This window comes from Copadichromis virginalis, linkage group LG14, assembly GCF_057382275.1.
Source record: "Copadichromis virginalis isolate Kocher_CV1m ecotype Utaka linkage group LG14, C_Virginalis_male_GT1.1, whole genome shotgun sequence".
Taxonomy (NCBI): Eukaryota; Metazoa; Chordata; class Actinopteri; order Cichliformes; family Cichlidae; genus Copadichromis; species Copadichromis virginalis.
The window spans coordinates 34,483,206-34,509,316 of NC_140631.1; the positions used below are offsets into that span (position 1 = coordinate 34,483,206).

General features: G+C 39.4%; 2 protein-coding genes across 8 annotated transcripts; both read right to left on the reverse strand.

Moving 5' to 3' along the window:
- On the reverse strand, positions 1-8,209 carry fhdc4 (FH2 domain containing 4). Its single transcript, XM_085430589.1, has 12 exons — positions 8,103-8,209; positions 7,163-7,703; positions 6,222-6,283; positions 5,440-5,542; positions 5,234-5,319; positions 5,052-5,152; positions 4,883-4,953; positions 4,684-4,791; positions 4,518-4,588; positions 4,289-4,406; positions 4,040-4,204; positions 1-3,947 (listed from the first exon to the last, which is right to left on the reverse strand). The coding sequence occupies exons 2-12, from the start codon at positions 7,508-7,510 to the stop codon at positions 2,709-2,711; spliced, it is 2,472 nt and encodes an 823-aa protein (XP_085286715.1). The 5' UTR covers positions 7,511-7,703; positions 8,103-8,209; the 3' UTR covers positions 1-2,708.
- Positions 8,210-10,893: 2,684 nt separating this feature from the next.
- Positions 10,894-19,885, reverse strand: LOC146694426 (arfaptin-2-like). Of its 7 annotated transcripts, XM_085430593.1 has the most exons (11): positions 19,774-19,885; positions 19,515-19,670; positions 19,319-19,427; positions 18,547-18,655; positions 18,048-18,110; positions 17,030-17,116; positions 16,789-16,889; positions 16,436-16,657; positions 16,205-16,362; positions 15,944-16,118; positions 10,894-12,335 (listed from the first exon to the last, which is right to left on the reverse strand). In XM_085430593.1, exons 3-11 carry the CDS (start codon positions 19,415-19,417, stop codon positions 12,180-12,182), a joined length of 1,170 nt encoding a protein of 389 aa, XP_085286719.1. In that variant the 5' UTR covers positions 19,418-19,427; positions 19,515-19,670; positions 19,774-19,885; the 3' UTR covers positions 10,894-12,179. The 7 variants fall into 7 exon arrangements, with proteins under 7 accessions (XP_085286719.1, XP_085286720.1, XP_085286718.1 ...); XM_085430594.1 differs by lacking the exon at positions 19,515-19,670; XM_085430592.1 differs by having other exon boundaries at positions 19,603-19,885.
- Between the last annotated feature and the right edge of the window lie 6,226 nt (positions 19,886-26,111).

Here is a 26,111-nt window from a genome sequence, read left to right on the forward strand (position 1 = left end):
GTTTAAAATAGATAATTCAACAAAAAATAACACAACCCTAAAGTAATCTATTACAAACATTTAAATAAATAATCATTTATTTTCATTGAACTGATCTGTATTTTTATTTGTTTATGACTGACTTAGTAAGAGAAATCTAGGTCAATATTATGCCGTCAAATGATAAACAGGATGACTTCCCCTTTGAAGGGATGATGTAACAATGAAAACAACAATAACAAGGCAGCCAGCCATCACACAGCCATTACTGCACTAGAACTTTAAAGCAGGTTCAATGCATAATAAATAGAGATCTATCCGTGCATCCGCTCTTCACATCAGACGCTGTTTTTATGACCTTTTCACTGTTCAGCATAAGAAGTTTAAATAGGGATTGTTTTTCATGAAAATGATGATGAAAATCATTTACAGTCAATGGCCGACTGAAGTCTAGAATCCATGAACATCACCAAATGCTGCATTTTCTCCCTTGAGAAGCCTTTAATGCAGCTGCCTTCAGTTGATGCTTGTTTGTGGGTCTGTCTGTTTTCAGTTTGTTATTTAACAACTGAAAAGCTCTGTTGTGTTGAGATCAGATGACTGACTTGCCTGATGAAGAATCTCTCATGCCTTTGCCTTGAGAAACTCTGGGGTCTTGCAAAATGATTTGCCCATTTGCCCTGGGAAGCACAGTCTGATCAGTTGTGGAGCATGTGGCTGAAAATGAGAATATAGCCATGTACACTTCAAAACTCATCCTGCTGCTTGTATCAGCAGGCACATCATCATTAAACACTAGTGACCCAATTAGGCAACCATACACGCCAATGCCATAACATTACATTTACTGTTTACTTGACAAGTAATGTGGAATTTTTTGGAATTTTGAGCCGTTTCTCTATTTCTCTACACACTTTCCTTACTGTTCTGGTTCATGGTGATTCTGTCCAGAGATTTTTGCTCTTCAGAAATCTGCAGGCACTTTTGTTTTCTAAAGAAATCCAGTTTGGTCTTTTGTTCTTGTTGTAAATTCCCTGTTTTTGTATCTTTGAAGGCATCTAATGACAGACTTTGACAATAGTACGCCTACCTCAATGAGAGTTTTTTGACTAGCTTAGATGTTGGGAAAGGCTTTATTAGAAAAGGGAAAAATCTAGCTGACTACCATGTGCTTTCAGTCCTTTTGGTGAAAATGAGGGACTATTTTTGTTAAAAAAAAATGCTTAAATTCAAAAGCGGTTCAAGCTCACGCTTTAAATCAAGCTCTTTGATTTAAAATCTACAACTAGTGCTGTGAGAGGCGAAATTACAAAAATGTTGCCATTGTCTAAACACATATGGACTTAATGTGATCAAAGGTTAGCTGTCCATTTCAGATTGTTATTATATACCCAAACACAAGCTTATAAGGGCTTGAGCAGATAAGCATTCTGAATTGCTATTGATTATTTGTTTGTAAACATAAATGGAGTATAAATATAGTTGCCTGGTTTGAGTCTTGTACTGAAACATATTTATCACTGACCCTTTACCATATCCATGCATGCTAGCCTTATAAATATTTTATCATAGAGAATTATAAAAAACAAAAACATTTGAAATACACCAGTCTGTGTATATAGAAGAGGCTGTTTTTATTACTTCATTATTTCAAGTCAGACAGCCTGACAGAGTACCAAAAACCTAATTAATGCAACTCTGGCATCAACTGCAGAGCACTGGTTGCCGGTAGTTGAATAAACAAGGTCTAATGTTATGGTACAAGCTGTGGCCTCTTTGACCCAATGCCTCTGCTCCCACAAAATGAAAGTACTGAGGGTCTTCCATAAGTGAAATGTACCACCATTGTCAGCCACCAGGTACTGGGCCTTCACCTGTGGTGATGTCTTAAGTTAATTTGGGATCAACGCCCTTCATTTGGACTTTTCATAGTTCAGCTCTGCTCAAATACAGGCTGCCTTTGTAACACTGACCCATTTAAGATCAAACAATGGCTGAATTGAGTAAGACCCTCAAAGCAACCACACTCTTCTGCATTTTTGACATGCTTCTGTGATAATGTGGAAAAAAAAGAATTACAAGAATGTTTCACAAAAAGAGTTGAAAACAGAGCAATACAAATATACGCAGTTAAAAACCAAAACAAAAAAAGGAAATACTGTATTTAAGCATGCATTACAAGCACGCGTAGTTTAAAAACAAAAACATCTAACCAGGATTTAAATACAGCCTCTGAGCCATTTTATTCTCTCTCTCTCTCTCTCAATGACTAGAAAACAGTCATTGGTGTGTCTCCCTCCCTCTCTTTCCGTCTCTCTCCACCTTCTCAGTACCTTCTGCACGTTTTGCACGTCAATCCTTCCAAAGTTCACACACTGTAGGCATTAAACCATTTATCCCATTTTTGAGAACAGTTTAGTCAAAATAGTCTTATTGGATATGGATATAAATGCAAATACAATGAATGTGCCCATCTTTCTACATCAACCAGAAAACCTCCACTTTAAGCCAACTATATTTTGCCATCTAGTGGTACAACATACAAAATGCCTTCTCCTAAACAAAGAAACCTTCCTCACTTGCTTAAAGCTTTCTTGAATATATTCACAATTTAGGAAAAACTACCAAAATAGAACAATCTTAACACTTTGTTGTCATCATGAATTAATTGCAATTAACATTAAATTAGATAAATTATCTTTTATACATGTAAAAATATATCCCAAAGGCTAAACACCAGAGCCTGTGGGCTTATTTACAGTGTCCTTGCTGCTCTGTAGTTTGCTCATATCGCCGAGGCGTTTTAAAAAACTAAAAAATAGTCCAGTGGTCTCAGTTTTGAACACCACAGGCTTGCTGCTTGCTGGAACAGTGTCACTAGTTATCTGTACATCGTTGTCTGTGGGCTGCATGACAGGAGCTGAGGAAACAGGTGGCTTGATTGTGTTTTCTGCTGATGTGTCATTTGTGTCTTCAGCACCTGATTGTTTTAAGTTGTGAGAAATGTCAGTATAATCAAACACTGGTTTGGAGGGAGGGTGTCCGGCGCCCTCTCGCTCTGGCATCGTCCCTTTTTCTTTAGCCACATGATTTGGAGTTCTGACGGGCAGTTCAGTCCACCGATTACTTTCCCCTGCCTCGGTTTTTGGGACTTTAGTAGGCAGCGTATGGCGGCGTCCAAGGTTACGTTTAGGGGAAGGTTGAGGTTTGAGCAAAACTTGAAGCAAATCCTCATTGCTGGGGTCATCAGGATACCTATCCGCTTCCTCATCAAATGTGCGCTGACGGCGTATGGGCGCATTTGGAGGAGGAGACTTCTGATTTTCCAGAGAGTAGTCCCCAGATGAGACGCTGCCACGGCTGTTCTGAAAACGCAAAACTTTTTTAGATGCTTCACGCAGCTGTTGGGCCTCCTCCTCATTATTATCTTGCAGATCTTCCTCATTATCATCAAAAGATCTAACTGTGGTCATAAGTCTAACAGTCCTTTTGAAAGGGTTCCTAAGTCCTCTAGAGTCCTCTTCTTTGGAAGTTTTCATCTCTTCTTCATTAGAATTTTCACTCTCTGCCATTGTGTCCTCGATGTCTGACTGGGCTTTGTGCGAGTTCCGTAAGTTCGCAGTGAGTTCAACTGCTGAACTCCACTCTTTTCTGCCCATGTCCTTAGCTCTAACTGAGGCTTGAAGCTTTTGATTTACTGGGGGAAGGGTTTCCTGAGAAGTAATTTCTGAAAGGCTCCCGTTATTGGGACTACCATTAGTTGGGCTTCCACGAGTCGATGAGGGCTTTTCTGCTCTTCTCCTAGAACCACGTTTGATGACAAAGTTTTGTAGCACAGATTCTAATGCAACACTATCCATTTCCTTATCTCTACTGGAGCAGGTAGCTGTGGATCTCCGCTTGGCTGCAATTTCCAGTCTGTCTCTGTGTCTCCGTTTCACCTCTGCAGTCTCTCTAGCTTTGTTTTCCTGCAGGAAAAAAAAAAATCTCAGTTCAAACCCTTTAATTTTTCTTTTATCTCAGTATAGGAATATGCCAGCACATATAGCGCGTATATTACCTGCATAGCTCGCAAAAATCTTTCACAAAAGGAGTTGAAAATGGAGCAACACTCTTCCAGTTTAAAATTCTTGGCATCCTCACAGAAGTACTGTGCCACTCTGTCACTTACAGACTGCAACTCCTGAAGATCAGTTTCTACTTCTTTCAAGCAAACCTCCGCTTCCTAATTGGAGCCAAAACCAAAACATTAGAGCATATACTCTCTATTAAAATTCACACAAACTGGACCAAGTAACGAATCACCCACCATTAGAAAATCCTCCATCTGTGCCTTTAGGTCTTCCTGCTTTAAAGTGTTTGCATTGGCATCTTGCACTTTCTTTATTTGCTTTCGATACTCCCCTTCAATGTCACCTTGATGTATTCTAAAAGAATTTTTGAAAGCATTTCTTCTCTTATTCTGATGATACAGCAATACAAGAAGAAAAAAGCCATACAAGACACTCCTATATGGCTTTTAAAAAGGTATTGCTTACCTTGCTGCAGCTTCAATGTGTTTGAGCTGTTCTGGAAATTTAAGCAGTGCTGTGTCCACCTTCTGAGCTTGCTGTGATGAATTAGAAAGTTTGTTGAAAATCTAATTATGCAACTTCATCTTAAGGTGAGAAACACAGACTTCTCAAACAAGTAAAAGCCACTTGCCATCACAACATAGTGCATAAGATTCATTCCAGGTTTGTTTGCTTTGGTATCCACTAGTTTCAACAGAGAAGACATTTTGAAGCCAACTGCATTGCCCGCGTAGCCGCCCTATGATCAGATAAACATATTTAGATCAAACAAATATAAATACAAAGAAAAGTCATCCAAGACTCCACAAACACAATCATTATATACTCACAGCATTCATGTAATTTCCAGTCTTAAGGACCAGGCGAATGACAGCATGAAGATTATCGCAATCTAGCAGCTCTAAAAGAAAACATATATTGTTAACTCCAACTCCAAATGGGCGTACAACTCTGCTTTAATGGGTCTCATGTTTCAAACTCAAGGAATGCAGACATTACCCCTTCCAGCAGTGGTCAAAGTACAGATGAATTCTTTTACTTCATCCATAAGGGGAAAAAATTCCTCCTTCAGCACCAAGCAGCTCAAACGCTCTTCATAGCTAAAAGACAAAATGTTTCCATCATTATCACCACTGACATTTAACATGTGATTTTCATTGAATTACACTCAGGTGGCTTACCTGGGGATCTTGACCAACAGTAACATAAATTGATCTGCTTCAGGGAGAGCAGACATGTCACCTTTGAAATTAACCAGCTGCTTTACCTGCATTTGTGAAATCAGAAAATCTGATTATGTATTTGCAAAGTAAATAAACAAAGGTTTAGAATCACATGACGCAATAGACATGTTTAAAAAAACAAAAACAAAAAGCAACTACAGTACCTCCCCTTCATCCGGAAGCATCTTGCATAATTCCTGCAGTTTTCCAGTACCAAAGCCCAGGCCATTTCCTGATTTGATATCCTCAATCATGTCCTTTATAGACCTGTAATAGAGGTCAAGCGAATCAGTTATCTTTAATTATGTTTTTACTGTTGCTTTGAAATATCTCATTAGTTCTGAGTGTCTGCTTTCATATCACACTTTTCTATGCTTGGTAAAAAAAACTTGGAAAAAAAAAAGCTGCTGACACATACAAGCCTCTACCTGCTCTAATCACTTTATTTCAACCCTCAGAAAAATACATGCTGTGCAGGACATGAAAATGATGGAATGGAAATGTGCTCAGATTGCAGAAAAACATATTTGGTAACAGCATGAGAAAGAAAAAAGTAGTTAGATTAATGTATCCATATGTTGTTCTCTTGTTTTGCTGGTGACACAGTAGTTTGATCACAAACATTTTACGGATGTTAACAGTAACAGGATTGTTTTCATTCCTTTTAAGATCTGTTGTTTATGACAACTAGCTTTAGGCAATAGATTTACAATACCTCGCAAAAGTGTATCTGTAAGTTACATCAGGGAGATAACCTGTTAGAGCTGTAGAACAGTCTAGTATAGATCAGACCTGCCAGGACATGTCGGCTTTCAGAGATTTTGTGAGTATGATGCAGTCTTATTGCATACAAATATGCCTGCCTCACCTTGTCCTCAGTACAGTGTAACATGGAAAGATTATTGTGCAAAATACTCACACCTTCACAGTGCTACCACTGACTCACCGCTTGAATTGCTTTAGGAAAATTCCAATGTTCATGCTCCTCTTGGAGCTGAGGACAGAAATCTGGGGGGGAAAGGAGAACAGAGACCGGATTAAAATCTGCTTGTTAGCTGCTAAAACGGTTTCATTGTTGACTTGAGCTCTGTCTTTCGTATCACAGACATCTCAACTTTCCAAAGAGACAGTCGAATCCAAAGGTTAAGAATTCTTTGAGTTGATTGTATTGAACATTCCAGGCAAAGATGCAGTTTTTGCACCTTTTCACCATTTCTCTTACAAAATTCTAGGTGAAAGGTCAAAGTAAAAAGTTAAAATGTGTTGTTAGTCAAATCATGATTGATCTACACTTCATTAAGTAAATGTGCCTAGTGGTGTTTATTAGGGACGGTAGCTTAAATACAGAGCATGGACAACAGAGTGATGTCAGTGAGAACACAATTAGACCTTCCTTCAGCAAACAAATGAAAATAATAATACTCCACCCTTGTACTGAGTGATTTTACATCATTACATAATGTTTCTGACAGAAACATTATACTATTGTTGTCATTTGTTGTATTTATATATTGCAAAGTTGGGCCTATAAAATGTAAATTGTAAAATAAGCAAATGTAAATTGCAATTTTAAGTTTCACATAAAGGGTAATAAAGTTCCTATAGTATCACTATATTCCCAGTTCATAAAATCACCACTTCGGTCACTCTGGTTTTAAATGTTAGGAGAGGAAAACATTGCAGGGACGTCTGTTTTTTCTTATATGTAAGCTTGGGGGGGGGGGGGGGGGGGGTTAATTCAGGTCAAAAGAACTTGCTTCCATACCTCAGCAATAAACAGGAAAGAATATAAAACCTTTCAATCTATTGTACAAACCTTGGGGGTCAAAGTTCCACTACATGAACGGGTGATAGTGACACATTTATAGCCTGGCTAGCTGCACTCACCATTTCCCCTGCTGTGGCAGAACTTGGCAGGCCCCTCAGACTCTGACGGTTCAGAGCTTTGATTTGCTGCTGGGCCTGCTTGTGGCTGAACAGCTCCTCCATATGATCAGTGTCCAGCTCATATTCCCCATCAGTCTTATCTGCTGTCCAGATGTTGTGCTTTCCTATAACTGTGTGTTTGGGTAGGGTCTCCCAGTTGAAGTTGCGCATCTTGGAGCGCCGGTGCTCCAACCTTGAAATTGGACCCAGGCCATGTAGGGATGGAGGTGGAGGAGGTGGTGGCGGAGGAAGTGGAGGTGGTGGGGGTGGGGGTGGAGGTGGGGGTGCAGGAGGACCTCCTGGCTGCATCTTTTAATAAGAACCTCTCAGCAGGTTTTGAATGCATCCACACTCATATTCATGCATAAAAGCTGAATTTCAGCATATATTGGAATGCAGTGAATGTAGAAGCGATTCTGGTCGTTTTTACAGGAATGCGGTGCAAGAGTCAGTCCTGGAGTGACTTGTTCAAAGTGTTGTCAGTTAGGATGATGCATTCCGACTGAAAGAAACAAAGCAGGGTGGGGACACATAAGCTACAGATCTTCATACACTCTACAACAGTGAGCAGCTTTGTTTAGCACAGAGTACAGAATTTACTTTCTTTACTGTACATAAGATTAATTATGGGAGTGATGCCGCCGATTATTTTCATAAAAAGTTTCCTGAAACTTGTGCAAACACTATAATAATTCATGATCCACTTTGGAAACGCATAGAGGCTACTTTAAATCTGCCATAACAGTCACTTTAGGAGATCTAAACGCTCCTGGTGTTTTATCCAGTACAGAGCTATGCTTGTCCACCGTGATCGGTAAACTACTAAAACCAATGTTTGTTCAAACACTTAGCATTATTTTTAGTTAAAGACCGGAGAGAAAGAAATGAAAAGTCAACTCACCTTTGTGTTGGACTCAGCACAAGTCCCATTACTCCGCTTCCCTTTTTGTTTCTTTTCTTATGGCCCTCTTGCTGAAATTTCAAAAGTAAAGAGTGACATCAGCCTGGATAGAGTGTCGAAACTACCTGTGTGTAAATGACACGCCCAGGTGAACTCACTTAAAATCCATGACAGCCCACACCTTCCCAGGCACTCTGGGATTGGCTTATTTCTTTCTCTCTCTCTCTCTTTCTTTTCCCTTTGGAGTTTGGGGAGGCGCTGCGTTTCTATCCATCTGTCAATGAGTTGCGTGAGTAAGCGGTCAACTAGAATGACAAATATTCTGACTCAGAGAGAAAACCCATTGAACATATTTAAAATGTAATAAATACATTATCAACTTAATTAAAAATAAATTAAATGTTATATACTTTAGTAAATATTCCTGCGGTGAGACCGTCATTGATTTGAATTCATTATATATATTAATTTTCAACTAATATTCAGGCTTTAACTCTATATTATGGGAGTTCTCTCACAAAGGTAAGCGGTATAATAAGTCCAGCTCTGATTGGCTGCGTGTCGTTTGACTTCCGCAAACATAACTCGCCGCTTTGATGGAGTCGCAACCCCCCCCCCACCCCCCCACCCCACTCCATTTTTTTTTTAGCATAATTTCACATTTTAATGCAAAGGAAAAACTTAAATTCTCACATTTGTCTGTACATATTTTGACCGAGACCAGCACCAACATTTCTTCTTGGTAAACTGCTTGAACCTTGCTCCGTAGATGCTCGTTATCAGATAACGATAACGGATTGCTCACCAGTCACAAGCCCAGAATGTGTATTTGTTTTTGTGTAATAGAGTACATTTAACACCACTAATACAAATTAAGTCGACTGTTTTTTCTACGTGGTGTATATTTATCAAAATCCCACAGGATTTCGCCCTCGAATACATGCCTCAGTTTGAGCTCTGATGACCATATAAGGAAATCCGTACAACGCAATCGGACCCCTGAGCTGGGGACTCGGTACTTAAAAACTTCAGTCCCATTAATAAAACAGGACTGCAAGGTTTGGAGACCTATCTCCCCCCACCACCACTTCCCCTGCCAGTGGCGGACTCCCTCAGACATCGGTGCGTTGGTGGTTCTTTGTGTCTGGGGGTGGGCGTCCAGGTACACACCGGTTCACTCCTTGGCGGCCGCTTATCGGGGCCTGGAGCCTGGGGCTTGCTCGGGCCACTTCGGAGGTGGGGTGCCCCCGGCCTCTCGGCCTGGGGCTCGGTCACTCAGGCACAGCTGGCTGCCGGCGGAGCTCACGGGCGCGTCACTGCAACTCCCCCTGGCTTCTGCTCCGCGGCTGCTGGGTGAGCCCTCATCTGGGACTCTCCTCAACTCTTTCTGGGACAGTGGCGCGGCTGCCCCTCTGTTAGTCTTCCTTGGTCTCTTGTGTTCTGGGGGCCTCTGGATGTCTGGAGTTTTGATCTCCTCCATACCTGCTTCATGCCCTGGAGGACGGGGCTGTGGCCCCCCACACCCTCTAGCAGATCATTACATGAAGGAACCTTTTAAAAAAACAAGCGCGTCCATGCTCACAGGTGTACACATGGGTGATCACACCCACAAACTACACCCTTTTTGGCTCCTACCTCAAAGCACACTGTGTTCTGTTGATCTTATGTGCTGCACAATAATGTTTAATATTTAGTATTTACTGTCATATTCCCATATATCATTGTGATGTTGTTAATTCTATTACTCTTGTTCTCTTCTGCTTGTTTTCTTTTTTCTTTCTCAACAGGTGATCCAGGTGATCGATATATGCATTTTTTTCTCTCTTTTTTTTTTCTGCCCGTTCTGTTGGTTTTTGTTTTTTGCCCTTCTCCCCCGTCCCTCTTCTCAGCTGTTTCTCTTTCCCTCTTTTTCCCCTTCTTTCCCCCAGTCAAGTCTGTCCCGTATTCAACAAGTGAAAATAAAATACACAATAAAAGGTGAATCAAATGGACCATTATGGCAAGGCTGGGATGGTCAATTTGGTAAAGTAAATCCGTTGGGCATCTTTCTTTGCCTTTAGACAATAATTCTGATGGCAAAAGAGCCAAACGGGACAGGCAAAAAATAAATAAATAATAAAAAAAATAAATAAAACAGGACTGTAAGTCATATTATGATAGAAAATTGACATAAACATTTTTCAAGATCGATACTTCAAATCATCCCGCAAATTGTCTGCAATGCGTTAAACAGTGTTAGTATGCAAGCCATGGGATTTTCTCAGATACTGAGGAAAACTTGCATGTTGTTTGCCTTTTCCAATGGAAAATGACCTTTGGGATAAAATAAGATTTTAAGCAGGAAGTGAAAGCGATACTGAGGGAAGTCTGAAGGGACTGACAGTAAAGAATATATTTAAGACTTAATTACAAGACCAAATGTGTGACCACAACAAACTATCATATTATATAATTTATAAAGGTAAGATTAGATAAGAGTGTGTTATAATCTAATCTCTTAACCTTAATCTCTTATTCTGATTTTATCTGAGAGCACTGTGACCATTAAAAATCTATTTGTATTAATGGCAGAGAAGCTTGAAAAAGCAATCATGTCTGTGATTCTAATATTGACAGATTGATGGCTTTATTCACTGCATACACCACCTCAAAGAAAACATTCAGTTTCTTTAGGCTACTTCTGGTCGCCCTGTCTCATTCTTTTAAGCCAACATCAAAAACCTTAAGCAAACTTTCAGGAAAAAAAAAAAGGTGTATTTTAAGGAATAAGAAATAAGGTAATCCACTGAAAGCATGTTGCAGATATATTTTATCATGTACATAATTAAAATTACATACTGAATATTGTGAGTTTTCTTTACATACATACTGTGAACTGTAACCATACGAAACTGACAGCCCCTGTGTCGAAAGCACATCTAAGTGAAACAAAACATCCAGCAGACTTTATTGGATTTGCAGAAGATAAAGACAATCAGCTGACTAAAACAATCTAAGTAACATACAAATTATGTTACAAACAGGTAAATAAATAACGCAAACTATAACAAATGAACTCATACATTCTGTTTTTGATGACGCTGACACTTGTACTGTAACCTAAAGTGCACCTTGATCCACTATTCCCATTTAGTATTTCAAAAGGAAGTTTTGCAGTTGCACAATGCCAGCTCCTACAGTCACTGCAACACTGGCTGCGTGCCATGTTTTGATACGGATTTCTTTATGATTGTTGAGATCTGATTAGATTAGGAATTGATGGGGATTTGCTGTTAAACACAAATGTCATGTTTGTTCAGGCTTGTTTCCATGTGTAAACTCCAGAGTAAAAAAGACAGATAGTTGCAATGGTGCTGGACTTGATCTAACACTGTATCCAAAATTTAGGTGTAAAATAATTATGACTGTATATTAGGTTAGAGAAAAATCGTGTTTGCTAAATATATATATATATATTTACTGTATATATATTCCCCTTCTACAGAAACTGTAAACTGACCATTCAGGCAGGGATTTTAACAGTGACAGTAGAAACATAGTGGGGCAATTTTAAAAATGAATCTATATTCTGATGTGTTTGACTCAAAAGTGTTAAAATTGATCTCATGATCACATGTGCATAAGGAAAATAAATATAATTTCTGAACATTGTAGCAGTACCCTGCTGACTTGCTATTTTTTTTTTAAGAATTCCTCCTATTTGATGTACACTGAAATATTAAAAGGGAACCTTACACAACAATACAAATACATCAAAATAATGCATGTGCAAACTGCAAAGGAGAATCTCGACAATAGTTGACTATCCTGTACATATATAAGAGATGGAAATGATTGTGCTAACTAAAGAGTAAGAAAATAACATGGGGTAATTTTGTGATTTAACATAAAACAACATAAGAACAACTTAAAAAGTTGTCCATCTATGTAATAAATCATACTGAAAAACATTACAAAAGAGCTATATCTGGCTGCTACTTATTCTACAATATACTCCTTTATCCATTTAAATTCGCCATCTAACCACAATGCCAGCATGAAACTGTACATGTCAAAATGCTGAACCCTGGATGCATATTACTGCTCCTCCAGCCACGATGGCTTATCTGATCCTGGGGGCTTTAACTTTACATTGAACTGTATAAGAGTTTGTTCTAACTGCTGCTGGTTGCCAGCAAAATAAGCGGAGATGGCATTATGGAAGAGAAGCAGCTGCTTGTGCATCACCTTCACCTAGAAGAAAAGAGAGGAGAGAAAATGACATTACAAACATGGTTTCAGGTGTTTACATGAAAGCACAGCCTGCAGACATTTATTTGGATCACCAACTGCTCGGAATACATTCCTAAAAATAACTTGCACATTCCTCTGAAGCCTATTCTCAGGAGTCAAGCAGGCCGTTTTAAAGATCTCAGAAAATACTATCTTAAGTTTAACTTGAATTTATTTGCTATTTTACATTAATCTGGCAAGAATTTCCATGTTTTTTTAACAGTTCTTGTCATGAGTGACATTTCATTTTCCTAAAGCCAGATTTATTAACCAGGGATCAGAGTGCCAGGACCTTCACCACAACTACTGTCTGATCCACAAAACACCGAACTCCTACAGCCCCTTTCTGCAAGTGATGGCCCCACAGGAGGGATTGCTGATGTACTGCTTTTGGGCTGTGCCCATCCAGGCCCTGTGGTTTTAAGTATCTTGGAGTCTTGTTCATGAGTGAGGAAAGAGTAGTGCAGGAGATTGACGCTGTATTAGTCTGTTGTGGTAAAGAGAGATCTAAGTGTGAAAGCAAAGCTATCGATGTGCATTTCCACCCTTACCTAGGGACCCAACCTCGGAGTATTGACTGAAAGAGGGAGACTGTGAATACAAGTAGCAGAAATTAGCTTCTTCTGGAGAGTTGCTGGGTTCTAAAATATGGGTCACTAATTTGAGCCACTATTTATAGTAGCTGATTCGAAGCATCCTCAACATTTTACCTGCATCTTTGTTCAAAACTGTCTTTCAGTCTATCGGCCCCCGTGTGCTCTATATAACTAGTGCTCCACTGCTCTTCGGCTGAGTCTCTGCTTATTTTAAGAAAGATGCCATTCAATCTCTTAAAAAAAATAAAAATAAAATAAAAAATTGACTCTTCTCATCCTCAAAGTTATACACCAATCTAAAAATGACTGTTTATTGGTAGCAGTTTAGAAAAGGTTGAGACCAAGTAGCATACATCTCTTTTAGACAAATGCAGCATTCTTGGTACATTTAAATCTGGCTTTCATAGAGCTCATTCCACCAAAACAGCTCTCTTTAGTCTCCAGTGACATTTCTATACAAAGCGATGCAGGAGAATGTTGTTTTGCTGATGCTGGACCTGACCTCTGCCTTTGATACTGCTGACCATGACATGATTCTCCACTTCTCTTGTCTACTGTGTGTCACGAGGTTCTGTTATGGAGCTCTTATTTTGTCTATCTGTTCCATCTTCAGCATATTTTGAGCACTTTTAAATGACATTTATTGTCACTGCTACACAAATGACTTTCAGTTAAATATCTCTTCTAAGCCCAAGATGTTTCTACTGTGACTTAGACATCTTGCATAAATGATTAGACTGTATTAAAGGTTGGATGGATGGCAATTTTCTCCAGCTTACTGAAGAGGAAACAGAAGTCCTTGTTTGTGCCCCTGTCAGATCTGTGCTTAAGGTAATGGAGATTCTAGGTCCCCTTGTCACATCTGATAAATCTTCCATCAGGAACCTTGAGGTCATTTTTGACTCAGCTTTGTCCCTGGAAGCTGACGTGGTTCGCTCTTGTTTTTACCAGTTGAGAAAAATTTCCCAGGTGAGTTTCAGTCGTTCAGGCTCTAAACTGGAAATTCATACTCATGCCTTTATTTCATCACTTTTAGATTTTTGCAATTCGGTGTTTACTTGTTTCAACAAATCTTCCCGGAGATGTCTGCAGCTTGCTCAGCATGCAGCTACAACACTGCTGACTGAGTCTTCCAAGTACTCAAATGTCACACTGATACTAATTCAGTTGTACTGGCTCGCCATTAACCTTCAGAGTGCGCTTTAAGATTCTAGCGCTGACTTTTAGAGCTCTGCATGATCAAGCATCAGTGTACATGAGTCAAATTTTACATTCATACATCACCAGCAGGTCTCTGAGGTCATGTGATCAGGGTCTATTGGTTTTGCTTCACAAAAGACTGAGAACTAAAGGCGACTGAGGTTTTTCAGCAGTGTTCCCCAGACACTGGGAACTCTCTCCCACTGAGCTTAAGATCTGTGGACTCTGTGGTCTCTTTTAAAAAGCAGCTAAAAACTCATTTTTAAACTTACTTTATGTTTTTGTGATGAAGCACTTTGTGATATTTATCTTTAAAGGTGCTATATATTCAATTTTACTTTGCTTTACTTTCACTCCTCCAAGTAAGGAGCCAGTTAAGGACGTTTGGGCATCCAACTAGGACATCTCATAGTTGAGATGCTTTAGTCATTCCTGTCAAGAGGAGGCCCCTGGGCAGATGCAGGCACACACTAGAGAGATTAAGTCTCTCGGCAAGGGCAGCTCTTTTTTCTGCTAATATAAGTTCTAATTGAGGTTTTACCTTGAAAGTAGCAGAAATGCAAAAGATTCCTTCTTTTTGCTGTATAATGATAGCAGTTATATTCAACACTGTGCTCACTCAACACAGTAACATGGGTATCCTTCAAGCAACTTAGAAGAGGCATTGGCAAGACACAGTATTTTAGTATTATATTTTAAATATGATTGGGGTTTTTTTGTGTTTTTTTTCCCACGTTCAGAATGACCATCTCAAAACTATTACGACCAGCTGTTTTTAAGGAGGCATATCATACTGCTAAAGGCAGTTGTTTGTGCCCTTAATGTTTGCAAGTGCCTAGCCTGTTTCAAAACCACATCATCCATGAATAAACCCTGACTTTGGGTGTGGTTTAATCTAGGCTTTGCTTCATGTGAAACCACAATGATGTCAACAACACTGATGTCATGATGTGATGTCAATGCTGCATGATTGGAGGTAAAAATCACTGGAGCCAAAACCAGTCCCTGTACCCTTCCTAAGTATTCAACCCTCAAAAATGTAAATGTCATCACCTGCAAGCAAAACTGCAGAGCCTGAGTGTGTAATTTCACAAGGAATAAAAATGGTATGAAAAAAGGAATGGGACAGCATTTTAAACACTATAAAAAAGATTAATGAATTAAATTTGTGTGCAATAAAGGAGAGGTTGTACTGCCCTGATTTAAATCTAAATATTATTGCAACCTTTGGGTTGCCTGGTCCTGTGTGTCTGTTTGTTGTTTCCTCATACTTTTCTTTTTAAGTTTAACCTAAAGGTACCCTTAGGTATAGTCTGCAGAAATTCAGAAAGTATGCATAAGACCTCAAGAAATCTGCCAGAGAGCCCTCATGCGCTTGATTTGACAGTGGGGCAGCCTTAAGCCCTCAAAGGCTTTAGCACAAATGTGCCACAAAGTTGGTAAGTCTCTGAGTGTGGACACTGGGATTATCTCCTAGAAGCAAGGCTTGCTATTCAGCAGTGATCTTGAAATGCTTTAAGCACTTCTTTAGATAATGACTTAAAAAAAAAATACCCAAATTAATTGAAATGGTCTGGGACATAAAACCTGCATGTGCAGTGTAACGAGGAAATCTGAGGGGGAAAAAAAGTGCCAACTTTGCCCAAAAAAGTGAAGAAGTTATACTTATATCACTATCTTTCACTACTAGAGCTAAAAAGAATAATAATTCAGAGGACTGCACTCTTTAAACATGCAGGGATTTCAAGAATAAAACTAGACTGTAATCTGAACCTTGTTTTCTTCCAGGAATTTAAGCTTGATGGTGACATCACTACGCAGCCTTTCATATTTGTCTCTGTGGATCTGGTACTCATGCTGAGCCATCTCAATGCGAACCACGCCAGCTGCATCCCTTGGTCCCAAACTCAGTTCCTCCAGATCAGAGCGATAGGCATCAAACTCAAGTCTGAACACAAACACAAGACTGAGTTATTTTCTAGGCAACCATTAAGTTTAACCACTTAATGGTTGTACATCTTAGTAGTTCAATACCTTGCATTTTCGTACTGCTTAATCGTCATCAAAGTATCTTCCATTGTTTTGTTGACCAGTGTGTTGACACTGGATACGAAGAAGTTGATGGCACCAAGCAGAGCCTCGCCATTCTTACACAACAGCTTTTGTGTTTCTGCATTATACCCAAACTCATCCTGCAGAGAAATACAGAGGTTTTACCTGCCAATGTCATGACATGTCATATGGGGAGATTCTGCAATACTATACCTGCAACTCTGGGGACTTCTGGCTGAGGTCAGTGAAGGCATCTCCTAGAGCCTGCTGCGTCTGCACAATTCTTTGAAAGTGATCGGTGAGAGCGGTGGCCAGTCTTAGGATGTTTTCATACTTGCTCTTCGTGTCTCTTAACACGTCAATCTGAGCCTCAAGTTCCAGGTCTACTGTCCGTGAGCCTCGGCCAAACTTTTCTGAGAACATCTGCTTTGTACACTGCGCAATGAATATGAACAGAGAACAGCACACGGTGTCAACGCAACCTGATGTAGTCTTTGGAACACAGACATATCCAAGCATATCTATTCCATTTTAAAAACACAGCATGCACACATAGTGCAGAATACCTTGTACGTGTTTATGCCCCATTTCTTCACACTGTCCAGTTTCTCCACTGCTACACCACGAGAAACTTCTTCAGTTGAATTTGTGTTATGGTTCGACGACCCTAAAAAGAACATAAAAGCTAGAAATAAACACACAGTGTACACAGTACTGGAGCTTCTTCTATGAGGAGAAGTTTTTAAGGCAGTGGTTTACAGAAAATAAGTGAGGACAGTGTGGACAGGGTGATGAGCATGGTGATACCTGGATGCTGCTCTGTGTGGTGGGCAAGTCGACTTGCTGCAGATTGACTTTTAGGCAAGTTAACACCCCTGGATTTCATGCGAATGTCTGAAATGAACATGCCGGTGATATAGAGTAAGAATGAGAGGAAGACATGTAAAAATGACTGTAGTGAAACATGCCAGAGCAGCTTGGGAGTGAGATATGCCGCAGAACAGCAGAGCATGAAGACCGAAGCCCCTTTCTGACATGGGATTTGTAGAATTGCTGGCTTCATTAATCTGTTGAAGTAATTCAGTCATTCAGACATAGGTAGCTTCTGTGTGAATCTTCAAGCATTCCCACAATATTTGTAGAAATAACCATGGTAACTGGACTGGATATTATGTTACACAATGCTCTTATATCCAGATCAATCCTGTGTCAGTGGTACTTAAGTCATGAAATGTGACATACTGCATTCACACAACGTGTAAATCTGTGCACTTTCTTTGATTTGTAAATGATCATGGAGAAAGTGCGCTGCTATACGCTGTGCATTCAGACATGAAGCCACCCACGGAAAAGGAGTGAAAGTCCAAAAGGAGCTTAAAAACTGTTATGCTCTGCAGTGGAGGACACATAAAGAGCAGGGTTAGAGGGGTTTTGAAGTAAATAATAATCCACCAGGCAGGCTTCACATGCACAATAAAAGCATTAAAAAAAGAAGATGAAAATGGAATTCATGGGATGAGATGCAAGTACTGGCAAAATGGTCAAAGTGCATTTCAAAGTACAGAACAGAACAGATTTTTTTTTAGACATCAACACAACATTGAATGTGACAGCCCTGTAATATCTGGTTAGTTCATTCCTATTTTTGAAAGGTGCCAAAACATTACTTCTTGCTGAAGCTGTTCAGTGGCAGAGTTCGGTAGGTACAAGCAAGGTTACATACAAGTCCGCTCATCAAGCCTCAAAACCTCTTACAAGGGGGCAAATAAGACCAACATATCAAGGTTAAATAAGAAAGAAAGGGGTTATTAGAATACACAGCCACCTGGTCCTGGTGCAGGGGCTTGTCTTCTGTCCAGATACTCGGGGTTGAAGTAAACTGCGGGTCCTAAGGAATATGGATGTTTGTGACATAAACCAGGAGACTGCAGGTCAGCAGCTCTCTTGTGACACACAAAGAAAAGCTCCTGCTATTGTTTCTTAAAAGATGCACTAAGTATCAACCTCTTTCAGTAACTGAAAGACAGTACAAGCACTGATCTCTGACACAGCCTTTATCTAACAACAGCCAGAACATCGTGAAACAAAATATCTTTAAGGGTATTTGTGTCTGTCAGCCCCTGGAAAAGGAGTTGCCGGGTCAACTGTACTTATTAAAAATCCTGTTCAACTGATGTGTGCGTTTTAGCATGAAAATTACTTACTGAACAGCAACTTGTACTTAATGCACCTTTAAATTTGTAATATCCCTGCAGATATTACTTAGAAGAATAAACAACAAAGCAATACCTGCAGAGAATGGAAGCATGGTTTGCTAAAAGTACCTTTGATACTGCTGGTTGGGATGATGCCCCCTGCAGGTCCTCCATAACCTCCAGAGACAATACTGGTTTCATTCAAGTTGGGTCCAGACACCATCACCTGCTGCAGATCCTGAGTTAAAACAGATAAACACAATTTATTAGCTTTTTCAAAGTATCTGCATGGATGTTAAGGTGCACAAAAATGCTGAGCACACTTGATCATTTTATGAAACAATGTAATTTTATTTATCTTGGTCAGACCCACAAAGCAGTAATCTTAAACATAAACATAAATGTATGTCATCCATAACTTTTAGTTAAAATGAACAGAATCTATTTTTTGTAAAGCTGACGTGCAGACAGATAACATACAAAACATTTGATTATGAGCTAAAAATAATAATATTACTTGTAGTAGTCATACATTTCATTATAGAGGCCTCAGTATTGCTTATTCTAATGCTACTAATGTCATTGCTGGTGTAGCTTTCTTAATCCCAATGGGCTTTACAAATGGTGCACCAACCTTTTAATTTTACTGACAGTTTGTCATGCAAACGCTCATTTATGTCACAGTTTCCTCCTGTAGGTGCTCTGAACGATTCAACGTTATCGGGTTGGAGGTACACATCTACTGTCCCTAGCTACAGGCCTTTACATGGTAGGGTAACATTTGGCCTAACCAGCCATGAACTGTACAATCACGCAAAATTTAGGGAAACTAGATACTGTTATAAGCAAAATAGCATTATTCATTTCCACAGTGAGTGAGGTGAGATGAAGCATCACTGACCTGCTCCAGACTGTCATCCTCTGGGAGAGTGCCTGTGTCTCCATTGCTGTTAATGGGGATCTCCATGGTTGCAGCCTTGCTCATGATACTGTCTGCCATAATGAAATCTCTGCAAGAAAGACAATAGCACATAAAGCTGGGGGAGAAAAACAGAACAATGCTAGCCTACATCGACACAGAATAACAGCTGGCTTACACTGATGCTAACGTGATTGACCAATAGCAACGGTGCTGATGTGGCTTGCTAGTGGGCTACTACCTGACAGCTAGCTTCAAATCCTCACCACTGTAGCTGAGACTGGAGCCAAGTTTCAGTCGCCAGAAAGACTAAACAAGTCGCGCGGGCAGTAGCCTTGAAATACAACATAAATTAAACGGAGACACCGCTGTTTTTACTTAGTATCCCATACTACATCCATGATTACTCATCCTGAATCGTTCACATGATCATCTACCTGCTTCCATAGAATTCAGACAGAAAATCCCTGCATCCAGCCAGGTCGCAGCTTTAATAGTACGACTTCGGAATAAAGGTTTTCGTGATTTTTATTTTTGTTGTGCGTCACATTAGGTTCCATTTAAAAGCACTGTGCTTCAAGTGAAATGCACAATGTATGTTTTTAAATGTACTTTATGTGTCAAAAAGCAGGCTGAGAGGGATACTGTAATTTGATGCTCTTATTTTGAAGAATAATAACGTATCATCGTCGTCAAGCCTCCCCCATCTTCCACGTCGTACGGTGCTGACGTAGCGTTTTCCTCTGACCTGCAGTACCTGATTTCTCCTGAAGATGTCAGTAGCACTTCACGGCCCAGTAGAGAGAAACTAGAACATGGCAAATCTAGAGTAACTCAATCAGTAATATGGCTCTGGTCCCTCAAATGTTGTGAGTATTAATCATTAAAGCCTAGGTTGTTACATCTTAATCGTTCCATTGATTGCAATATCTCCTGAAATCAAACTGTATAAATACAGTCGTTTGTTTTGAGTTGTGAAAGGCTTTGAGATAGACCTCACCCTAGCAAACTGGCCGCACTTCCAATTATTTGCCTCATTTATTTCAATCAGGGACGCAAGCAAAGTGCACATGGCCTCCAAATGTAGAAGTTTTTCTGTAATTATTCCGGCTCGAAGCAGAGCACCAACCCTTCACACACGCTCACAATGTATTCCTAATGGTTAATTTTCCTCCATGCACTGATTACCTACAAGTGACATATTTTCCAGACTTCTAAAAATCTCCTCCTTCGTTTTCAGTATTCTACACAGCATGAATTTGACAAGCGCATTTCTAGGATCAAAGCAGGCAAAATGGCAAATCATGTAGGTTATGCATGTTTCCCCCCCCCCCCCTAATCAACAATCCACTTGTCAGCAGTGATTTGACTGGCATGGGTATGTGCTCCGCCTTTGATTCTCCTTCCAAATTAATATTATTTTAGCACCATCTTGGACTACTGCGTGCTGCACCAAGTATATTTTCTTGTTTCCTCAAACATTCTCAATCATGTCATCCCATGTCCAAAACGAACTAGATGTATGTAGAACCATGGTGGAATCTCGAGGTCAAGATGGTCAAACGGTATAGGTGAGCCTTTTATCCCTGCCCCAGATACACAAAACTGCAGTTGAAATTCTGCCTACATAAACTTTTGTATTTCAAAAACTGACAATCTGTCAAGCATGACCATGCCACATTGCAGTCAGCCATGTGTGAAAAGTTAAGACAGTTTTTGATGTGGTCCCATTAATCATGCATTCAGCAAAACTGCCCTGCATGCGGTCCTGAAACCGGAAGTCACTTTTCTGATGTGCATCATAAATACACATTGAGCAGAGTTATCACAAACTTTAAATAGTGGCTTTGAACGAAGGGATGTGTTCCAGGTTGCAGTAGTGCAATAATAAACTGAACATAATGATCAAACTAACTAAACCTCGACTCCAAACAAAGCATATCAGTGTTTCTGCCTATTGCATCTGTATAGTCACAGTTGGGAAAAGAAGGTGAGCTCAGACCAGTGTGTCTTCCAGAAATGGAAAAATGAATGTGTCATAGTCATAGGAGGAGTTTCAGTTCTTGTGATAATGCTCAGTTTTGGTTCCAGCTTTCATTTGTTATTGTTATGGCTTTTTTGTGTTTGCAGAGCCCTCAGTGTTTCCTTCTCTTGTCTCATTGTGTATCATCTCTCTGTTAGTGCTTTTGTCTTCCTGCGTTCTCCTCTTTAACAACATGGGTACGTTCGACTTACCTCCTACCTGCTTTTCCTTAACCTAGACCTGATGGAAAACATCAGTGAGGTCTAGGAGGAATGTGGAAGAGAATTCATGAAGACTTAGGAAAAATAAGGGTGTTATGCAGAGAATCCAACTGTTGTTACACTATACTCATTAATGATGTGACAGCTGATGTCTGTCATATTAATTAAAGACTACAAAATCTGACTTCACACCAGTATGTTCTTACACAGTTGTTTCATGCAGGTGATATAAATGAAAAGCACACAAAAAAGAAAGAAATTTATTTCCTTTCCATTCATAAAGGATGGGCCAGTGTGTCCTTTTCTCAAAGGGGGTAATATAGGAGGCATCAAAGCACCTTTCCTTAGCATTTAAAGACCTTCATTTATTATGGCTGACAGACAATTACTTCTGGCTGGGTCCTACTGAGTTAGGAACCCTCCTTAACCAAATGTATTATTCTTTTGCAGCTCTTGTTAAGTGTTAGTCCTCATGCCCCATGTTTTACTGTAAAGGTTATCATGTATTTTGCCCTAGTTATATTTCCTGTCCTTGTCTTTCCTGTGATTGTTGGCCCCACCCTCATTGTTTTCAACTATTGTTGATAGTCTTACCTGTGCCTTATTCCCAGTATTGTCTCACTGCAATATCACTTGTCTTTGTCCAATCATTTGCAAGCCAGTTATCGGTGTTCTATATTTGGATCCTTTTCACAACTCTCATAGTCCCTCTCTATAGTAGTATACTTAGCTATTCTAAGTATAATAAGCATACTATGTTTATAGTTTTAGATACTTTGTAAAAGAAAAATTACAAATGTTTTTTGTCTTCCTTTCACACTAGAGGGGCGTGCTACCAAATGAGATTAGTGGGTTAGCAAGCTATGTCAAGCTGAAAGCCACAGGGATCTGTGTCATGAAAGTGCCTCTATTTTTACCTGGCTGAATCACCATGGTAACTTACTCTGACCATATAACCTGGTCAGGAGAAGGTTATGTTCAGAATTTTGTTTTAAGATTGGCTGGAAGCACCAGATTTTCGTTGATCCTTTCATTTAAAGCATGTTTTAAGTGAAATTCGTTGTCAAATCATTAAAGCCGCTGAATGATGCACAAACTGTGTGTGGCATTGTCATGGGTCGTTTTCATGTATTAATTTGGTGAAGCAGAAAATGTACAAATGTTTTTATACTTATTATAATCTGCTGCTTAGTCTGTGTTACATTGCTGGAATTGTACATAAGGCACATCCTCTTCTGTTGATCCAAATCCAGCTGGAGCCAATCCCAGCTGCCATAGGGAGAGTGGCAGGTACACCCTGGACAGGTCACCAATCTGCCTGGTCAACCAAAAAATTAATTTCCCTTTGATCTGCTGACTAACTAAAGTAATATCCTTTATTAGGCTACGGGACATTAACCTTTAACGTCTGAATTTCTCCAGTTTAAAATTTCAGAGCTCTAATGTGCAGCCACACCTTAGAAATAAACAGGAGCCCACTCAGCAATAAATGATTACCTGTAATTAAAATGTTTATTTTACCGCTCTGTGCACTAACAGATTAAGGATTTTCTGTAGCATTAATCTCTTGTCATTTTTACAACAGTGTTGCATTTTAATGTTATCTTTTTTTTTAATCTTCTTTATAGATTTTTAATCACTGTTTTATCATCATAATCATCCAAGGATGTCTTTGATTGGGGTAGGCAGCACTCAGACAGATCATTTTGCGCAGAAGTAGAGCCATCTGACCCGTGAAACCACCCTTTTTATATGAGCGTGCTGATGCAGAGAGCCCATCTTAATGGAGACAGTTGATAACCACCATCACGATACCCGTTATCTCCAACTGGAGCTTTAGGTTTGGTCGAGGAGCATAGCTTTGTCAAATGTGTTTATTCCTGGCATACGCCTCAGGACAACATGTCTTCATATCTTCTGTTGAGAACGTTACTTTATCTGGTGAAGCCACTGAAAGATGGAAAGCAAAGATTAATTGACAGCAGCTTAACAGATCTACAGTACATACTGTTGACATGGTGACCCAATACAACTGCATGTTTTGAGTCATAAAACTACAAATATACACGTGTCTTGTAGGTCAGTACCTATAAGAGATGAATGTATTATTTTTAACAAAAGGTACACTGCTAAACATTTTCATGGTTAGCCAGCTACTATTTTTTTTCTTTTTTTCCTTTTTTCTTTTAGTTTGAGTGAATAATTGAATGGGTATGTTTTGGCTTCCCATTTGAAAAGAGTGACTGACTCAACATCCTTTAGCATAGGTACCTTTGACCTGCACATTATTCATGGGCCACAAACAGTGTGCGGTTGCTGAAACTTGACTTTTAAAATGAGTTGTTTTGTTTTTTGAGTGGAAGTAAAAAGAGATTAGGTGCAGCAGTTAGTCATTTTGAGATGTAATTAAGGCAAATTAAAGCAGAGTTTAATCACAAATTCTCTCACGTTTCAGCATTTTAATGTTATAAACTCCACAGATGTAGCTTCGTGAGAGTTTTACATTTTAACAAGGCAGCAGTGGGGGGTTTATACCAGTTGTCAGACTTCCATCTATACTCAAACCCTTCCTTGGATAGAAATTTCAGAACACCGAATTCTCACAGACGTGAATGTAAATTTAGTGTCGCCTATAAATTTAGAACAAGGCCAAATTAAATTTTAAAGGTCTCAGGCGGGGTTCCCACTGAGCATGTCACAAAGGCAGCTTATGTATGTGAGGAGAGCGTGAGACCTAAACCACAGTGCACCCCTCCCCCTGTCATTTTAGAGAATAGTTCATCTTGTTTTTAATGATCATTAAGCATGCTTCCAGATGTTGGTAGGGAAATTCATCCTCACACAGTCTCCTGTGCTCTACAGCAGAAAACAAGAGTAGAGTGATACAGGAGATCCAAGAAAACAACGGAAAGTAGTGCTGCCTGCATCTTTAATTCATGGGAATTACAAACATTGCTCAATTCTTACATTATAGAACATATGGAAGTGATTTTTATAGTATACTTAATGTGCCATTTCAAACAGTCTATCAACCTCTTTCCCAACTGGCGATTCAGTCAATGCTCTCTCAGAGACAGAGCAATTCATCATCGTAATGGGTCCTTGGATGCTGTAAATGTCAGTTATAGATTGTCTGAGAAGGCAACACATAATCAAGAACAATAAATATTTATATGCTTTCACTTTACTGAATATTGCGCTCAGAGTAATTATAAATTTATGCTTTGAAAAGGTTTCGGTTACAAAGAAAAACAGATATGGTTCCGTGTGAATATGTTTTAGAGCGATACGTCCAATTTCTAAAGACGAGAAACATTATTTTGACTGACAGATGTTTTTATATGAATTATTACTGAAAGACTCTTTGTTCCTCCTGCCTCCTGTTTTTGAAGGCTTTCATGTAAGAATAAACACAGAGCTGTCAAGAGCATTTTTGAAAATATTATTCATTTCCCAAACAACTGAAGAAAGTCATATTTTAGCACATGACTAGAAAAACAAAAACAAGCTTAATTGAATTATTTACTTTGACATCTAGAAGATTTTAAAAGTAGGATTTTAAAAGGCTATATTCAGTCTTTCAAGGCATAGTTTTTCTTCTCTATAACCATTCTCTGGCAATTTGCTACTTGACGTGAGTGTGAGGCGTGAGAGCGATGGTCCCTGTAAAATACAGGGTTAGCTATTGCTCTGATGTTTTTAATTATATTCACCTGCATAATCAGAGGACAACCAGTCAGAGGCCGCAAATAAACCGAGAGGGCAATTTAAGAATCGTAAATCCCACAAGGGCTTGTTGGCATTTTCACTGAAGTGTTAAAGTAGTTATTTGTTTTCCCGAATGCTACCTTTGGTTAGTATACAGAAGCTGTGGTTAGAAAATGCACGAAAGGCCATGTTTGGTTTCTTTATACTGTTTACTTACTTTGTCATGCAATTTTCTGTTGCAGGCTTCCAATTTTGACTCATTTTTCTTTCTGTAGCTTCATGTTTTTTCTCCAAATAAGAATATATCTTACTCTTATATACATTCACAAGAAACTTTAATATATACATCATCCTAGTACCAGGTGGGACCCCTTCAGAATTGCCTAAATTCTTCATGGCTAAGATCCAATAAGATGCTGGAGATATTGGTACATATTTTTATGCAGTTGCAAATTTGTGGGCTGCACATCCGTGATACAAATCTTTCGTTCAACTTTATCTCCAAGGTGCTCTATTGGACTGGAGACCAATGAAGTATAAAGAACTCCTACTGGAAGTAGCCATGAGTGCACTGTGCTCATAAAAGGATCGACATGGTCGGCAAGAATATTCAGGTAAGCTGTGACAATCAAATAATGTTCAGTTGGGCCCAAAGTGTGACAGAAAAATATCCTCTTCACCGCTGCAGTAGTATTACCAGCCTAACACCTTGAAACAAGGCAGGATCAATCCATGATTTCTTTTTTTATGCCAAATTCTGACCCTACCATCTGAAAGTTGCAGCAGAAATCAAGACTCATCAGTCTAGGCAACATTTTTCCAA

What these genes read in the sequence shown, in the direction of transcription:
- fhdc4 (XM_085430589.1), bottom strand. Translation starts at nt 7,510, where the DNA reads ATGCAGCCAGGAGGTCCTCCTGCACCCCCACCTCCACCCCCACCCCCA. An exon ending in CTGTTGGTCAAGATCCCCAG is followed by an intron (nt 5,153 to 5,233) that starts GTAAGCCACCTG and finishes TTTGTCTTTTAG; the next exon opens with CTATGAAGAGCGTTTGAGCT. An exon ending in TTTGACCACTGCTGGAAGGG is followed by an intron (nt 4,954 to 5,051) that starts GTAATGTCTGCA and finishes GTTTTCTTTTAG; the next exon opens with AGCTGCTAGATTGCGATAAT.
- LOC146694426 (XM_085430594.1), bottom strand. Translation starts at nt 19,417, where the DNA reads ATGGCAGACAGTATCATGAGCAAGGCTGCAACCATGGAGATCCCCATT. An exon ending in GGGGCATAAACACGTACAAG is followed by an intron (nt 16,658 to 16,788) that starts GTATTCTGCACT and finishes TTCATTGCGCAG; the next exon opens with TGTACAAAGCAGATGTTCTC. An exon ending in AAGCAGTACGAAAATGCAAG is followed by an intron (nt 16,119 to 16,204) that starts GTATTGAACTAC and finishes GTTTGTGTTCAG; the next exon opens with ACTTGAGTTTGATGCCTATC.